Source organism: Prionailurus bengalensis, chromosome A2, assembly GCF_016509475.1.
Source record: "Prionailurus bengalensis isolate Pbe53 chromosome A2, Fcat_Pben_1.1_paternal_pri, whole genome shotgun sequence".
NCBI lineage: Eukaryota > Metazoa > Chordata > Mammalia > Carnivora > Felidae > Prionailurus > Prionailurus bengalensis.
The window spans coordinates 19,531,699-19,550,164 of NC_057348.1; the positions used below are offsets into that span (position 1 = coordinate 19,531,699).

At 55.4% G+C, this 18,466-nt stretch overlaps 1 protein-coding gene across 10 annotated transcripts in view; it reads right to left on the bottom strand.

The window, feature by feature from the left end:
- CACNA2D2 (calcium voltage-gated channel auxiliary subunit alpha2delta 2) overlaps window positions 1-18,466 on the bottom strand; it is a 143,811-nt gene that overhangs the window by 66,478 nt on the left and 58,867 nt on the right. For all 10 annotated transcript variants that reach the window (XM_043587402.1, XM_043587397.1, XM_043587401.1 and 7 more), the window contains exon 3: window positions 4,822-4,938. In XM_043587402.1, coding sequence (XP_043443337.1) covers window positions 4,822-4,938 — 117 coding nt within the window. The remainder of the gene's footprint in view (window positions 1-4,821; window positions 4,939-18,466) is intronic.

Below are 18,466 nucleotides of genomic sequence, written 5' to 3' on the forward strand. Positions count from 1 at the left end.
GTGGGGCTTAGGGCCAGTGGTTTAAACTCTCTGGGGCTCAATTTCCTCAAATGTAAAATGAGAATACGATACTCTCGGCTTGTAAAGAGGATTTGGAGAGATCTGGAGTGTTCTGGCTCATCGTAGGCTGGGCACCTGATAGGCACTAAGAAAGAGGCCAATGATCATGGGAGGGAATTATTTCTGCCCATTTTAGGGGAAACATTCTGACTTCTGAATCTACATAAATCATCTGTGGGGCACTGAGAAATATTGAAGCTCAGCCCCATCCCTGGAGACTCTGATGTACTTGGTTTGGGGCAAGGCCTGGGCATCACCATTTAAAATCTCTCCAAGTGACCTCAATGTTCAAGCAGGTTTCAAAACACTGCAGGAAGACAAGGGGCACCTGGGTGGCTCAGCTGGTTGAATGTCTGACTCTTGATCTCAGCTCAGGTCTTGATCTCAGGGTCATGAGTTCAAGCCCTGAGTTGGGCGTGGAGCCCACTTAAAGAAAAAAAGTTTGAAAAACACCATAGGAAGACAAAGGTACAAAGGCACAACGTCTGGAAAGGTCTTGGCCCTGGGAATAGCAGGAGGTACCTGAGGTGGAGCATGGGGAACATGGGCATGGTGGAAGGGGAGAGCTTAAGGACTGAGGTCTCTAGGTCCTGGATCCCTAGTCAAGCCTTTCCACTGCCTCTGGTTTGTTTGAAGTTTGAGGTAAGAGGGTCTCCCCAAGAGCAGGCTCTAGCCACACTGATGTCCCTGAGTGCTCTGGCCTTGGGCTTCCCATTCTCTGGGAACTGAGACAACTGAACCACAATGCCCATGGCCCCACCGCTGAAAGGAGGTTGGAACCCCTTGCATTCGGGTCACTCCTGACCTTATCAAGGCTGTATCTCCTCTCACAGCCTCTCCTCTAAGCCACAGAACAGAGGTATCAGGGATGGTGCTGAAGGTGGCACAACCTTTGGGGACACTGTTTTCTTTGTGGCCTTTATAAATGATGGCTCCTGGAGGTATGAGACTGAGACCAGAAGTACTGGGCAGGGATGGTCTCATGTCCCTATTTTACAGAGAGGGATGCTAAGGCTTGGGATGGGATAAGACTGAGTGCTCTATGAGGGCAGGAGCAGGGCCTGTCCTCCCCCTGCCCACCAGCACCAGCCTGGCACACAGTAGTCCACTAGAGAATGTTGATGACTCAATGGAGGAAAAAAATACAACCAGGAAGAAATGACCTTTCTGACAAGGGCTGTGTGTTAAGGCCCCAGCAGGGAGGACAACAGAGTCCAGATTTGGGCTGCCTCCAATGTGCTGTAAGTTGCTAAGGCAACTCTGCCTCCAATGTGCTATAAGAACTCAGGTACCTCCCTCCCTCTCCTGGGACTTAAGACCCTTAGAGAGTGGGCCTTGGCTCAGAGGACCCATCTCCCTGGTAGTAGAATTCATAAAACAGCTCCCCTCCATGTTCCCAAAGCTAAGGCCCTAGCAGGTTTCCTGGACTTGGGAATGCTGGTTGCCTGTGTTGCAAGGCTCCTGACCTGGCCCTGCTCCTTCCCTGACTCTTGCCTGCATAAATCACCTTGTGCAGCTTGGAGAAACTCGTAACAAATGTCTGATTGTCCCTGATTAGATGAGCCAATGAACTTCCGTCCTGTGTTGCTCAGATTCCTCTTTGCAAGTCCCAAATTAAAATTCCAGACCAGAGCAAGAGGATTTAAATTGGATTACTGGATGGGGTCCAGGGAGAGAGGAACAATGGACGGGGGGGCAAGGGGTCCAGGCCCCCACATCCCTGCCTCCATATGTACCCAGGCTGCAAACAAATGTGAGAAAGGAAAGAAGGGCCAGAACTTGATTAAAAGCAAATTTAAAACACAATTAAGACCAAAGCTCATCCTGAACAATTAGGACCAAGGCAGGGGAAGGATGGTTGTCCTCTGCATCCTCTGGGGATATGGACAGAAGCATCTTGTGGGCCTAGAGCCAGAGGCACTGCAGCAGGGGGGTTCATGGCCCAGCAGAGTGCTGGGAAGGTAAGGGTGGTGGGCTCTGTGCACACCTTGGAATCATGTGGGAGTCAAGGGCATGGCTTAGCATCAGAGTGACCTGGGTTCACATCCTGGCCTGATGCATGGCATGTCTGAGTCTCTGTCCCCTCTGTGAAGTGGGCCTCCCTCATGGGGTTGCAGTGAGAGTAACCTGTGACAGACAAGACATGGTGAGTGCCCAAACAGTGAATGCCCTTTTCCATCATTCTTTTTTCTTTTGAGAGAGAGAGAGAGAGAGAGGAGAGAGAAACAGCACATGTGAGAGCAGGGGAGAGGGGCAGAGGGAGAGAGAGAGGGAGAGAAAGGGGGAGAGAGAGAGAGAGAGAGAGAGAGAGAGAGAGAGAGAGAGAGAGAATCCCAAGTAGCAGGATCCATGCTCAGAGTGGAGCCTGATGTGGGGCTCGATTTCAGGACCCTGGGATCATGACCTGAGCCAAAATCAAGAGTTGGATGCTCAACCAACTGAGCCCTTCAGGCTCTCCCCCATCATTCTTCTATTGAAAATAATTTGTGGCATGTCAGGCTGGCTCAGTTGGAAGGGCATGCAACTCTTGATGTTGGAGTTGTGAGTTTGAGCCCCACGCTGGGTGTAGAGATTACTTAAATAAATTAAAAAAAAATAAAAAGAAAATAATTTGTATTTGGCACCAACTATGTACCAGGCCATGGGCTAGGCTGCAGATGCAGTGGGAAGGAGAGAGACCTCTGCCCTGCCTTGAGGGGCAGGGTCCAGCATGTGGATGGGGTATAGAGACAGTTGGGATCAGGACCCAGGCCTTGGGCTCTACCCTCCCTGCCAAGCTATCAAGGTTGATAGTTTGTCTAGAATTGGGGAGAAGAACTTGGGGAGGGACCTCAGACTTGCAGTGTCCGGGGAGGATGGGCAGGGGGCTGGGCCCTGGGCTCCATCTGTGGAGGGCAGGTCAGGCATCTGTCATTGCCACCACTCAGCACCTCTCATTGAGGGAACTGGTCCTAAAGCCAAGGTGGGCAGCGGGCCTAAAGGATGCCTCTTCCCAAATTTATCAGAAAGTTTCAACACAAGTTCAGGGCTGGTTGCCCGCACTTTGTAAAATGGAGGAAAGTAAGGAAGTAGTGGGCAAATGAGGAGTCTGTAATGAATGGAAGAGAGAGAGAAAGAGAGGCAAGAAAGGAGGGGACAGGATCCAGGTCAGTCCCAGTTCTAGGAAAAGCAAGGAGGGGACATGATATGCTGGGTGGATAGGGCAGCAGAATGTTTCTCACAGTCAGGGGAGACACTCTTGCCCTACCCTGGGACTGCTGTCCCAGTTGAAGGCTGGGCTTTGCCTCCTCCCCGGGGCAGTTCATTTCTCCAATTGTCTCCCCACCTGTGACCAGGAGTTCCTGAAGGTCAGGCTGGACTGGGGCTGGGCTCACTCTGGGTCGTCTGGATCCACCCTGGGTTGGGAGGCCTTCAGGCTCCACTTCCTCTGGGACTCTGGTCCCAGCATGCCAGCCTCTCCCTATTCTATGATTCCAGGTCACACAGGATGGGCAGGGGAGCCCAGGGGGATGGCAGCGCCCAGCTCCTGGGGAAGAGAGTTCTCTCCTTGGGGCCTGGATGTGGTGGGGGCTTGAGCTAGGTCACTGACCTGATTTAACCCTGCCAGGCCCCTGGTCTGAGCTTGGGTATGGCTTGTATGGATTTGCTCATCCTTTTAAAAAAAATAGTTTTACTGAGATACAATTCACATACTACAGAATTTACCCACATAAAGTATATAATTCAGTGTAGGTTTTTTTTTTTTTTTAGCACATTCAGAGTTGTACAACCATCACCACAATCTAATTTTAGAGTATTTTCATCACCCCAAAAAGAAACCCTGTACCCATTAGCAGTCCCTCCTTATTCCCCCTCCCTTCCAGCCCTAGGCAACCACTAATGTACTTTCCATTTCTGTGGATTTGCCTATTCTGGATATTTCACAGAAATGGGATCACACAATAGGTGGTCTTTTGTGGCAAGCTTCTTTCACTTAGCAGAATGTTTTCAAGTTCATCCATGTTGTCATGTGCATCATCAGTACTCCATTCCTTTTTATTGGACTCCTCTTTTTGACACAGGCTGAGGCTGGGGCAGTGGCAGCTGTGCCTCTGATCTGTGGGCAGCTTAGACACTCTCCCTCATTTACTGCACAACCTTGTAGCTCTAGAAGGCCCTCCCCACCTGCACTCCCTTGGGGTGGGTGGAGTTCGACAGGCCTGCTGGCTTTGTACAAGTGGTCAGTGCAGCTGAGTAGGGTCTGTCAACTCCCAGAATGGCAGCACCTTGGAGCTGACAGGCACAACCTCTCTAAGATTAGAGGGGGAGAGTGAGGCTCAGAGGGAGGCAGAGAAACATTCAAGGTCATGGGCAGAGCAGGGGCTCCAATACCTAGCATTACATGGCTCCCACATTCTCTGTGGGGCATTTGGGGCCGTTCCCCCCCCCCCTCCCCATCAGAGCTGCAGCCTACCCTCCCAGGCATCAGCAGATGCTCACCCAGGGCACGCTCATAGAACAGAGGAATCTGAGAACTCCAAGCCTGCCTGGGCCCCACTTTCATGCCTGCACAAGAGCCCCAAGACCCCACGTCACCCTCCAGATAAAACTATCTGTTCCTGCCATTGCTACCCACAGTCCAGGTGGGCACAGCCCTGCCAGTGAATTCAGCCTGAATACAGAGGGCCAGGAGGGCCACGTGTTCACGCTGGGTAGGCACACTGCCCACACAGTGCAGAGCCACTCGCCTGGCCCTCCCTCAACCCACATAACTGCACCTACCTTCAGGGCCTGCACCTTCCTGTCCAGCAGGCTCTCGATGTCTCCTGCCACCTTCTCCACCAACTTCTGAGGCTCGTTCTCCTGCACCTCAAACAGATTCCGGTTGTCCTTGTAGATCTAGAAGGAAGCAGGAGCCAGGGGTGAGGCCAGGGTGGTCCCACATTTCCATGTCACAGCCCCTTCATATCCCCCCTGCACAGTATGATCCAGCCCTTGGCCCTGCCCCAACTCTGGCTCTGGCCATTCGGAGAGCATGGACGTCTGAGGGTTGGGCCCACTGCCCTCCTGAACTTGAAGAAAGGCTACTACGGTCATGGGTTTCACAGCTTGCCCTGGTTGTGGCTGGTGGGATGGGGTTGTCACTGCCTTCTCTGGGACTCAGGATTCCTCCTCCAGGAGCCATGAGCAACAACCGCGTGACTAGTTCAGAGTGGCTGAGAGCAGCAGAGGCGGAAGGGTGGGTTCAATAGGAGGCAGGGTGTGTGTGTTGGGGGGGAGATGGGACCAATAAGCACACACGGCATACCACATGCCTGCTGACATGAGGACACTGTCACACTCACCACACCACATATGCATCACATATAGCCACCCCTATACCCTTTTTTGCTGGTGTTGCCCCAGGGCATTTACAGAAACCGCAGTGGGGACTCTAGGCACCCCTAGGGGTTTCTCTCTCATTCAGTGCACAGAATATGGGGGCAGGGACCAGGGAAAAGGAGGCATGTGGGGAGGATAAATCTGCCCCTCTCTCCTTGAGAACTGGGTCTGTGCACACACTCACGTGGGGGTATAAAGCTGACAGTCTGCATCTGCATGCGTGAGTGTGTGTTATGGCTCAACACACATCCATCTGTGTGCATGTGCCTGCATGTTGGGGGTAGGATGGGGTTAGGGCCTCTAGATGAAGCCTGGGGCTTATATGTGAGTCACAGAAGTGAATTCAGCCAGCCTCTTTGTTCCAGGCTGGGGTCTTGGGTGTCTGCACATGCATGGATGTGTGCATGTGCGTACGTGTGTGTGCATTGTACACTCACGTGTGTCCATCCAAATGACCCCAAGAGGTCTGCTCCCAAAGCTGACTCCTTCACAGAGGTCATATGCCACTACTGAACTGCTGCCATTGGGCCACGCCATTGGGCAGTGCAGAAACAGAGGAATGCAGAGAGAGAAGAGGTGATGAGGAGGAGATAAGGAGGTGGGAGAGGCAGCTGATGAGAGACAGACAGGCAGGCAAGATAAGGTCGGAGAGTGACAGCCAGACAAGGGGGAGATAAGGCCTCCAGCAGTTGATGGGGGAGGAGGTGGGGGATCAGGCGCCAGAGCCCCTGCCCTGCCGCCCACTCAGCACCCAGCAGTCCAAGGGTTAAAGTGCCACACAAAGCCGGCTCAGGCAGTCTCCTCCTCCTGCCGCCCCCCATCCCTCCCGGCTTCTCTTTTCTTTTTGTCCTTCTCTTAGAACAAAATAATTTGTGGCGAATTCGCTCCTTCCCACAGAGCAGTGCCGATTAGAGGGCGAGGCATGAGGCCTGGACGCAGGGCCAGGGAGGACGGAGGCCCCAAGTGGGCATCAGGCCAGGCTGTTCCCTGGGCTCCCTGGGCTGGGCCTCAGGGCAGAGGCCCCCAGACAGAAGATGGTGGAGACAGAGATCAAGGAGGGGTCTGAGTCTGGGGTCACTGGGAAATGTGGAGAGCCTGGAGTGCAGTGCCCACTGTTGGGGGGAATTGAGGCTCAGAAACAAGAAAGGACAGGTCAAGTCCACACGACTCTGAGTGGCAAAGCCAGGTCCTCCTGGACCTCTCCTTCCCAGGTTTCAGGGCTTTAAAAATACATCCTTTCCCAAGCATGAGCTGCTGGCCTGGAGCCGGGACACCCTGGGCTTGTTGAGGCCAGCTATACTTTCTAAAGCCTCGGCCTAGTGCACCCTGGCCCACTTGTGCCAGCAGGGGGCGCAGCTGCCTGGCTTCTCTGGGTAGGGGATGAAGTTCGGACACCTGACTCTCCTGTCAAGGTCATTCCCAGGTGTCCCAAACCAGGGCTGTCCATAGCCGCGGCAGTCCTGGATCAGAGGCTGGACCAAGCAGCCTCCTGACAACTCTCCTCTGGGAGCCCCGGAGTTCCTCCCTACAGGATCCAGGGTAGCCCTTGCAGCGTCGCATGGTGACTAAGACAGGGCTCAGGAGCCATAGAGGGAGTGGGTCTCCAGGTGGCAGGGTCACACCCCAGGGCCCTGAAAGGTGGCATAAGGGCTTGAAAGCAGGAACCCTGCTAAGAGTCACCTCACGTCTGAACCTTGGTGTCCGATTTATTAAGCGAGAGAACAGCAGTCCCCTCTCTGCAGGCTGATGGAGGACTGCAAAGAACCTACACTATTGTCGCTGCTGCTATTGTTGAGGATCACCGGAATTCTGCAGAAGGAATCACAGTCCCTCCCTGCCTCCACTCTCTCTGCTATATCTGTACACTAAGGATCTGAAGCCATTGGCTCCCATTCCTGGGCAGACAGCCGTGGTCTCCTGGGGTTGGCTCGCCCCCAGCCCCACCCTCTTCCCAGGCCTTCCTGGGAAGCCCCTCTCCAGCCATACTGTTCTTGTCTCCAACACCTCAGCCTGGGCCCGAGAGGTGACAACAGGGGAGCCTAGACACAGAGACGCCACTGATACAGCACAGCCAAAGCCAGCTCCCTTCCAGCTCTCCCCAGGCACTGGGCCTGTGTGTAATGGACCCTTGGCAAATGCATATGCCCAATTCCCTGCTCAAGAGCAGAGCTCTGTGACCAGCTAGACCTCAGTCTGACTCATATTCCTGCTTGCAGCTGTGCTACCCCTTGGAACCTGGTGCTTCATCTGCCACACTTTCTTCCTGTCCCAAGGACCCTCTATGACATCTTTCTGCTGGCCCCCGGTGTCAGCATTGGTGGCCTCTCCAGCCCATTGACCTGGTGTGTCCCTGCAGGCTTCTGGGTCCCCAGCCTATGCTGATGCCCACTACCACACCTTTGCTCATGCTGTCCCTGTTTCCCATCTGCCTTCCCTGCCTTTCTAAATCCTCTCTAGAGCAAGGGTGGTAAAATGGGCTAGAAGGAGTTTCTGGAGAGATGAGGGCTGAATCCTAGAGCTTCAGGGCCTGGTCAAACTACCAGCCAAGCCTGTGCCCCAATCCCAAAAGAGCCCCTGAGACATAGTAGCCCTTGTTCCTTCTATCCCGAGTGCTTCATCCCTCTAAACATTCCCCTGAACCTGTTCCAGGTGCCCCTGGCTCCTGGGGGTGGGACCTGAGCTGAGCCCTGTGTCCCAGGGAGATCTGAGTGACACCGTTCAGCAGATGGTCCCACCCTGGGAGATAGGGCATCTCTCCATTGATGCTGTCTGAGGAGGTGCTTTCTACCTACAGGCCTATCAGGAAGCCTGGGAGACCCTAGGGCAGAAAGTATGCCAGGGCTGGCTCCCCTTGAGCCCCAGCCTCTAGCCCTGGTCCCTGGGGTCAGCTTAGAAGCAACAGACAGGCCAGGGTGCACCGGGTGCAGGGCCTCAACAACCACAGCAGGACCGCACGCCCACTAGTGTCCTTGGCCCAGCAAGCTAATTGGAAAAACCCAACAGCTCCCACAGCAGCACAGCCTCCAAGGCCCTGACTTCTGCACAGGCGGCTGGACTGAGGAAAGATTTGGGGGCTCACAGGTCTACAGGTTGTTGCAGCTCGGCACCAGCCATGATGGGGGAGGAAGAGGCAGGGGCTCTATCCCACAGAGATGATGAACGGTAGTGGGTCAGGGCAGCAGACTGGCAGACAGGCTGGCTGGAGCCAGGTGAGCATATGGAGGTGGGGTGGGGGGAACAGGGCTGGGAGCAGGGGTAGCTAAGACCCCAAGGGATGACAATTCAGAGGCAGCTTGCAGCCCTTTGTTCACAGGAGTCCCTGGCTCCCCTCAGATACCTATGGCTTCCTCCCCTGAGGGCACCTTCCCCACTCAGTTATGGAGACCTGTCCCTCTATCTCTCCCCTCATCTCTTCACCTCCCTCCCTGTGTGTCCCAGTACTGGCCTCAACCCCAACCCTCTCTCAGCTCTAGTGATTCTTTAGTTAAGTGGTATATCTGGCCAGCCTTTTGGCCTAGGATTTTAAGGGTTTGTGGAGGCCAAGGTCAGGGGCCCCAGAACCTCTGCCCAGCCCCCCTGCTTCCCCGGGGGGCCTCCACATAAAGAGGAGCCTAGAGGACACCTGTAGATACGACGACCTTGGGCAGGAAGCCTGGATGCACACAGGGGCAGACAGAGCCACCCTCGTCCCCACAGCTCCCAACAGTCCTGACTCAGAGTGGGGTCAAGTTCTGAGGTACCTGGAAACAGAGACAGCCATCACAGGAGACAAGAGACCCCAGGACTGGAGACCTGGACGCCCCCAGTCATACTGGAGAGGCTCTTTGCAAAGTCCCAGAACCGGCGGCAGTGGGGCCTGGCCCTGAGCCAGCACCTAACCTCCCCAGAGACAGTAGGAAGGTGGGGAGAAAGGAGAGTAAAAGGAAGGCGAGGAGGGGAAGGAGAGGAGGGCAAAGGGGAAAGAGGGACAATGGAGGCCCCGGGAACGATGCTGTTCACTGAGTGCTGGCTCTGGCCACCCTGGGGCAGGTGTTTTCACACCTGGCCTCACCGATCTTGGACAACCTGAGGAGGTACGCTTCTGATCATGTCCATGTAGCAGACAGGGCACTGAGGGTCAGAGAGCTTAAGTTATACAGTAGAGATCAGATTCAAACCAGATCTGTCTGACCCAAAACCCTTGCTTCAGGTCACAATCTGTGCACTTCAGTTCCCTGCACTTATTCCCGTACTTGAAGGTGAGGCACAAGGTGAGGGAACCAGGGTCACACTGAAGGCCTCCATTCTGGAGAGAAGGAGGGGCGGACTGGCAGAACCAGCCTGATGGACTATATAACCACCCAACACTGGGAGTAAAACCAGGTGCGTGTGAGGCTCCTCTCTGCAGCGAAGGTGAACGGGCCCTAATCTCTGGAAAATTAAATCAGAAAGAAAATGGAACGAGAAAGATTTGACACAGGCTGGGCCCTGCTGCTGGCTGTCTCCTCACAGGCCCAGGCTCAGTTGGGTGTTCAGCTACCCGGGTGCTCCAGCATCCTGGCCCCCTCCCACCACTCAGGTTACTGGGCAGGGCATGGGCAGGGCACAGGGAGTAGAGCCCCACAATACGACCTCCCAGGGGATTTCCTATTCTCTAACCCCGTCCAGTCATATCTCAGTATCCAGTCCCCGGTCTTGAAAGGAGCAGCTGGTGAGGGTCCTAACCACCTAGCCCTCATGCCAACAGGCCCCTGCATGGAGAACAGCAAGGGGACCACAGATGGTGGGCTGGGCCCCCCGAGGCCAGCCCACAGGGGCAAGCACTGGAAAGGCCACAGGGTCACAGGGATTGGAATGGGTCACACTTGTGCCAGGATCAGGAGAGCCTTGGGTCGGAGGACAGGGAGCTCCTGGTGGCTTAGGGACCCTGAGCTGGGCCAAGAGGTGGGGGAAACTGGTAGTGATTAGCTCAGGGACCCCGGCCAGTCAGGGCAAAGCTGGATCTCAGGCCTCCAACCTCACTCCCGCCAGACTGTTGCCCATCTCCTGCCTTTGCAGGGAAAATTGAGGGTATTGACACGGCTGCTAATCACCCTTGAAGGCCATAGGATCAATGGAGTAGCCAGGCACCTGTGGTCCCCTCCCACTGAGAGCACTCAGGACTTAGGAGAGATCGAGGACAGATCCAGGACAGGTGGCAGCTCCTGGGCTCTCCCTTTACCCAAACCCTGAGCGCCACAGCTCAGGTCCTGATGGGACAAGGGGGGCTGCCCCATAGTGGGTGCATAAAAACCCTAACCCAGCTGCTCTGGAGACAGTCCAGGCCCTGGACTATGTGTGTGGCTGACAGCTCTCTGCAGCCAGGGTGTAGCCCCTCCCTGGCCTACCTAGTGCGGGACTTACAGTAAAAGCAAGGGCAAGGGACTCTCAGAGCACACAGCTGGTGCACAGGCAGGGGACTATGTGCCACTTGGTCACATGTTCATCAGCTGCTGACATTCACCGGCTGCCACAGTAGTTCTCATGTGGCCATGCCACACTGCCACCATCCTGTGGTGGGTTGGTTCCATAGTTAGCCATATATGGTGTCATGTCACAAGCAGGGTTTGTACATGATCATGCTGGTTGCCACATTACCAACCTTCATACTGAATAGGGATTTCCTGGAATGAACCGTCTGTTTAGAGGAAGTCATGGACACCACCCAGGCCATTACAATGTGGTCCTATGGGGGCTGCAATGGAGAACATGAAGGCAGTGTGGGAGCAGAGAGGAGGGCTCCTGGCCTGGCTTTGAGGAGGAGGTCAGGATGTGGCCCTCCTGGTGGCCCATTATTTGCTCCATTTACTCCCCACCCCACCCCCATGTCCTTACATTTCCACTGGGGCACGCCATATTCACGCCACCGGTTCTAGGGCCCTCTTGAGCTTGGGGCAGCAGAGATGGACCAGATCTTGTCCTTGCCTTCCTAGGACTCACCATCCAGAGGGGACAGGTGTCCCTTTGGACTGCCAAGGACAGAGGGGTGGCAGCAGGAAGAGGTATGCAAGAGACACTGGGAATGGGGCTCACCTGCTTGAGTACAGCCAGCTTGGGGGGGGGTGCTGTCAAGGAAAAGATTGGGATGGCTTTACAGGGGAGAGTCTGAAAGGCTGGGTGGAGTCTGCCAGACTCAGGGGTGGCCGGGGAATAGTGAACCGGGCAGGAGTAATGGCAGGTGCAGAGGCTGGGAGGAGGGAACATCAGTGGACTGTTCAGTAGCAGGAGCACAGGGGCTTGTGGAGGGCAGAAGGGAGGCTGGGGGACAGACTGTGAGCAGACAGGGAGGTTACATAAGCCAGGCAGCTCAGGACAGGGAGCAGGGGCCTAGATCACAAGGTGAGAAGGCCTTGGTGGCTCAGTGGACCCTGGGCCCCCAAGAGGCAGCCAGTAGGAGCTCTCACCAGCAGATTTCCCTTGGAAAAACTCATAGGGGCACAAAGCCCCCGCCACCACCCCCAGCAACGCCTCCCTGTTTTTAAAGTTAAAGTTTCGTTGACTGTCATCCATTACCGCAATTAGTACATTATGTCTAATTATGCAATTAGTGTAAAAAGTGCACTTGCTGCTGAGAATGGGAAATTACGCTGCCTCGTTACGCTGTAAAATCCATGTCATAAAAAGGCTCAATCTCTTGTTTTTCAAAAGACACAAAACCCAACACAAAACAATAAACCAAATCCTCCCAACTGAGCTAGGGCCAGTCTGTGCAGCCCTCCCTGCACTTGTCTCCATGTAGACCCCCACCTCTGCGAGGCCTGCCCCGCACACACCCCAGGGCAAGACATGGCCAGCCACAAACACAAGCTGTTTGCGTGACCATTCCTGGGTGTGGCCCATCTTTGCTCCTCTGAAACAGATGTGAATTTCTAAGCTGACTTTAAAACCGTGGTAATCCTGATTATCCAACCATTATTCCAGACTTGACTTGGAACAAGGCCTCTAGTGTTAAGGCCTATGTATTTCAGGTGAGAGCAGTCCCGGGTAGGGGGGCGGGCATGGCTCCACCCGGCTCCAAGCAGAAGTCCTTTCTCCAAAGTTCCTGAGGGCACAACTCTGAGGTCCCTAATGGCACCTGTGAGGAGAGGGTCATATTCCAGCTCAGGGAAAACTGGAGGAACTTTCTCACACTCAAGGCTCCCAAACCCTGGGAACATTGCCTGGATAGATAGGGAGCTCCCTGTCACAGGAAGCATGCAAGTCCAGCCATCAGGGGTACTGAGCAGGAATTCACTCATGGTCACCCTGCACAGCGGGCTGGACTCTAGGCTGTTATCGTCAGACAGCAGCATCCCCATGGCTGTGTGCCTACGTGAAGTTCGCAGTCTGACCTTTCTCCCTAGGTTCTGGCTTCCTTGGTGGTCAAACAGTCTGTGGACAGGTGGGAGGTGAGAAAGGAATCTGAATGGAGGGCGGTGTGTCACTACCACAGAGGTGACAATGTCAAATGGCCAAGCCCATGGGGGCTAGCAGGAGACACTCCAATGTCCCTGACTGCCATGTCAGCACTGGGCACCTGTGTGTCTCAAAAGGGCAATACAGTGCCATGGAGACTCCTGCCCAGCCAAGAATCTGCCCTCACTCCATGGAGATGATGCACAGACCAGCTGAGCTCAGATAAGGTGCTCACAGAGCAGAGAACCAGAAACATGGAGTCCCAGCATCCTAGGGTCCATGGGACACCAGGGCCCCTGCAACGGCACCCACTTGCAATGTGCACCCACTAGTTCTGGGTGCCATCCACACCCCACTGGGAAGCACTCACTGAGAAGTCAGCTGGATTGTGGGGATGGAGGGGGCGTGGGTCTAAACTCAAGGCATGGGTCCCAGACAGTTCCAGCCTTTGTCTACTCTTCCTCCAGGCCTTTGTCTACTCAGGTGCTCTTAAACAGCCGGGGAGTGTATCACAGCCCAACCACATGGACACCAGAGGAGACTCTCAGGGCCCCTGTCCTCCTGATTTGGTCCAGGACAGCATCAGGAATGGGGGACTTGAGCCCAAGGGGAATGGAACTGTAGGCAGATCTGGGGCCCCTGCTGGCTCCCCGCCCTGAGCAGGGAGCCACCGGCTGTCGAGGCAGCTGGGAGGGAAGCTGTGCCCAGCACACCAGCCGGCACGGGGGAGTGTGAGTAAACACACCCGCGCTTCCCAACTCGTGTGGCTGGTGTAGGCGCCTGTGTTTATGGGAAACAGGTTATCTGTGCCAGCGTCTGGGCCCCTTTGCCACCCACCCTGGCTCAGCTCTTTCCTGCTGCCTCCCTACCCAGTGGGCCCTGCCTGCCTTCCCCGAGGACTCCTCGGCCTCTGAGCTTTGGAGGAACAACAGTGAGGATAGGCCCTCCCCTCCAGGAGGTGAGACAGGGCTCTGCACTTAACCCACTGAGTCAGAACAATCCCCACAGGCAGGTATGGTTGTTGTCCCCATTTTACAGCTAAAGAAACCAAGGCTCTGGCAGCTGGACAAATGGGTTGGCAACTAGGCAGTAAGTGGAGGGGCCCATGACACTAGGCTTCTCAAGTTCCAGCCATCAGTTCCAGGTCTCAGGGCCACAGTCCCCCATCCCCTGGCAAGTCTGGTCTGCCCTTTACCTGGCTCACCACCTTGAGGAGCCCTGGTCCAGCATGGCCTTGGAAGTGGACCCTGCCCTCAAGAGCAGGGCACATGGCCCCTCTCTCCCACACAACAGCCTGAGGAGAAAGACCCCAGGGCCTGGTCACTGGCCTGCCATCTGGCCTCTTAAATCCCTTCCCCCTCTGAGCCCATCTTGGTTCCTATGGGGCCCCCCTCCTGCCTCTCTGGGCAAGAGTCCTGGCAGGGCAGGGTGAAGGGTTACAGGAGTCAGTGTGGGTAGAGGCTCCAGTGGACCCTTGGTGGTCCCGGGAGGGCTCCTAATCATTTTTACAGCTCTAGCTGCTATGGAGGTCTTATCTAAATGACTGTCCTTCAGCCCAGAGTGGCGGGAACTTACCCCCATATACACCCTCATGAGATGGGTTTGAAGGTGGGCCTGAGGCACAGTTCTGAGGGTCAGGGAGCGAAGGACAAAGACTGCTTCCTTTGCCCACATCACCTCCATTCCACCCCTCCTAGCAGGGAGGGCAACCCTCTTCAGGGGCTGGGAAAGGTCTCTCAGGGAACCCCAGAATGGCCAGAAACCGACCTTGCCCTCCCAAGCTTCCTGGAAGAATGTGGGTTCACCTGATTTTCCTTTATCTGTCCCCCTCCCTGACCTGTGACAAGGGCATGAGGAGGTGCTCAGCAGCTGGATGGCTTCTTATCTCAAAGACGAGGCAACTGAAGTGGCAGAAGGGTAGAATCTGTCCAAAGGGGAGCCCTTCCTGGCCCCGAGTCCCCTCCACTTACAGCCAAGAATGGCTAAAAAGCCATGGCCTAAATCCTGGCTCTGCTCTTCACGAGTGGTGTGCCTTCGCACAAGCCTTCACCCTCAGCATCCACACAGCCTTGAGCTGCTTTGTGGGGTGTTCCTCAACAATGAAAGGTCAAATGCAAGGTGCTGCCGGCTTCTTGTGGGGCCTCCTTCCAGGGCTGCTCCCGAGGCCCTGAGAGTTTTCCCTGCCCCATGCTGTCCTGCAGGGCTAGCCTATCCAGGCCTTGCAGGCTGGAAGTCTGCCCTTTGCTGCTGAAACTCGCTGCTGAAGCTGTTGCCAAATAATGACAGCACCAATCACAGAGAGAGGCCCTCAGGCTGACTGCTCTTATGAAAACATGAGATCTTCACGCATCAGGTATGGGGGAGAAAGACAGAGACAGAGGTGAGACCGGGAGGTGGCTGTGGCCTCCCATAGTATCAAAGGGGCAAGGTCATTGAAGGGTCCTGCCCCATCCCTGGGCACACACTGTAGGTCCAGGCACATCCACCAGATCTTGCAGACCAGCTCGCACACGCTGACCTCACTACATTCATGCCCAGTGCTAGAAAGCTGCTTCGGACGTTGCCAGGCCTCATAGTTAGGCTCACAGAGAAAGCACCACAGCCTGGACAGACCCAACAACTGTCACGAATGTCACCTGGGTGACGCTCCATGGGTTTCCATCCATATGTCAAAAGGTGGTCTGTAGCCATTTGAAATGTTTTAAGCAGTGAAACTTCTCTGGCCCCAGGATGGTTGGGGCTACCTGAAGGGTCATGGCCCTAAATCCTCCTGCTGGACACAGCAATGGACAGTCTCCTAAAAGCAAGGGTGCTGGGCCTGGTGAGGGCAAGGGCACACCTGACTGACAGTGGCTTCTAGATCAGGTCTCCAGGAGGGTCACAGTGCTCAAGTGTCAGGCACTGATAAATCAGTGGGTACAGAGCCAAGCTGGTTCCTGCCCATGGTGAGTATGCAAGCGAGTGTACCAGGGAGCACAGCCATGCCGGCTATCTTGTCCGCATCCTACGCCAGCACCTCCCAACCCCATCTTTGTCCTTTCCCTCATTTTTCTTTTATTTTTCTCCTACTTCCAATTTATAGGCTCTTCTCGAATTTTATGTATCCCTGTAAGTGCCCTTAAATCTTCTGTAGAATTCATTGGAAGCATACATAAACAAACACACAGTACTTAGACACGGAAGCCTTGTACATGCTGAAGCCACACTCAGGACAGGAACACTTCAGGGACGTGTGTGCAACAAGGACAAGCACATGCTGGGGACACACGCCACAGGGGACCCATTCTCTCCCATCATTCACAGGCTTTCCTGAGCCCTCATAGGAAAGTTCCCACACGTGGACAGGAAAAATTCAGAGTGGCCACCACACAAGGATTTCCCAGAGCTAGGGGAAACACCCACTCCCAGCTGGGTGCTCCTGAGCAGGCTCTGGTCTCTCTCTGTACCTCAGTTTCCCCTCACCACACTGTGGGGAGGGAGGGACCATCTTTGATGCCCCGAGTTCCGGGTTCTCCCTCCATAAGAACCCCAGTGGCCACTGGGGCCAAAATTTGTCTTTACTGTGCCCGCACACACTGCACCGTGAGGGCCCTTGGTCTGAACAGCCATGAACTTCAAAGTTAAGCATACTCTGCTCAGGGGAGGCAGATGCTGTGTCTATGCTCGCAGTCTAGGTGGGCCACCTCCTCAGCGGGGTAGAGATTGCCACGGGAAATGTGCCAACACCAGTGGGGCCCATGAGAGTGTCCATGCTGGCCGTCCACTATATCAAACTCTCACAAGGCCTAGTCATTGTCCCCATTTCACAGGCAAGGCCACTGAGGCACAGAGTAACTAGAGCTGGGATTCAGTGACTACACAGACTAACCACACACTGGAGCACAGACTGTGTTCCAGACTGCCCCCTCCACCTCCCAGCAGGTGGTCTCCATTCCATGGGAACCTGTGATCCTCCACAGCCCTAACCCTGCTCCCCAGCTCCTCTCTCTGGGAAGCCACTTTTAATTCCCCCTCAGCTAGGCCCATGGGGCCTCTTGCCTCGGGGCTATGAAAGTCAGTGGGGGTCAGCTAAGTCTAAGGTGTTTGCAAACCTTACTCTGTTTTAAATGTTCCTGGAGAACTCATCTCAAGGGCACCTAGGCGAACCCTCGCAGGAAATGCAGCCCCTTCAGCAAAACAAGCCCCTAATTCATCTGCCCAGGATCATTCACTCAGATCGATGCATGGTGCCAACTGAATCCTCAGTGGCCCCACCAGAACCCAAAGAAACCATCAGGCCCTGAGGCCCGTCATTCGCCCAGCCTGTCTGCCCAGTGGGATTGTGGGGAGGACAAGCAAAGATCTGCACTGGGCCCAGTGGTGGGCACGCTCCCAAAGAGGTGCTTCTACCTGCAGGAAACCATTCTGGCCTTGCCGGTATGGAAGTCTAGGACCTCAGGATGTAGATAGGCAAACTGAGGCCCAAGAGGGAGGGGTGAGCAGCAGGGCAGGGCCAGGAGGACCCAGGTTCGAGCTGCTGGCACCTTCTTCCGTGCTAGGGAAGTCAGGGAAGACTTTCCAGGAGAGGAGTGGGAATAGATAGGCAAGAGAGAGTGTCCACTTGGCAGGTGAATGGCAAACAAAGGTAGAGAAGAATGAGCAGCTAGCCATGAGGCTGTGAAGGAAGCTGCTGGGTGGAAGTGTCTAGTGCCAGGGCAGAGGCAGCTTCATCCCCTCACTGCAGCCATGGGGGGCGGTCTGCTAGCATAAACTCTTTGAGAACTGTGGGGTCACCTGGAGGACTGGGGATGGGAGGCCTGGGTCTCTGGCCCCTCCACGCCACGCCTAGGTGCCTGCCAGGTCTTAGCAGCGACGATTCTCTGGGCTCCTGCATCCTCTGCTCGGCGACCTCCAGGAGGAGGGAGGGACGCCTGAGCTTCTAGCTCTGTCAAGGGCTCCCTGAGCAAGGAGGCGACGAGGGCAATGATGCCAGCAGGACAAGAGTGGAACAAATTGCCCCAATTATGTAAGGCGGCCCTATTTCCTCCTTAGCAGGGAGAGGAGACCAGGGAAGCCGTGTTCCCCTCTACCCCACTCCCACCCATGCCACTGGGCTTGCTGGGAGACCCTTTGGGTGGGCGGGCACTGACAGGTCCCCTTAGCAAAGTCTATAAGCCCAGGTCACTGGGGGTGCTGGGGAAGGATCCTGGGGAAGGACTCCATGGGCCCTTTCCTGGGGCTTGCAGGATGGGATCAGGGCAAGAGGCATGGGTCTGCCCTGTTTAGTCACTGTTCCTTGAGTATCTCTGAGTGTAGCCTAGCCCCTCTGGTTTGCCTTGTACACTGCCTTGCCTGTACACTGGGATGGGCAGTCCATGCCCCAGGCCTCTCCCCTTCTCTGGCCACCATGGAGCCCTGGGGAACTCTGAGCCTTTCCAGAATCTGACTACAGTCCCTGCCCTGCCATACCCCTACCGGGACATGTTCAGGTCTGTTCTTCTTAGTGCTCCACAGGGGTCCAAGCAGGAAGCCCCTTCCTCCAGCCTCCAGAACCAGGCTAAGGTGCCAGACAGCCATGACCTCAGCATGGCCTCCAGACTGCCCCTGCCATGAACACAGTCTAGCCTCCACTCTAACCCCGGGGCTTGGACCC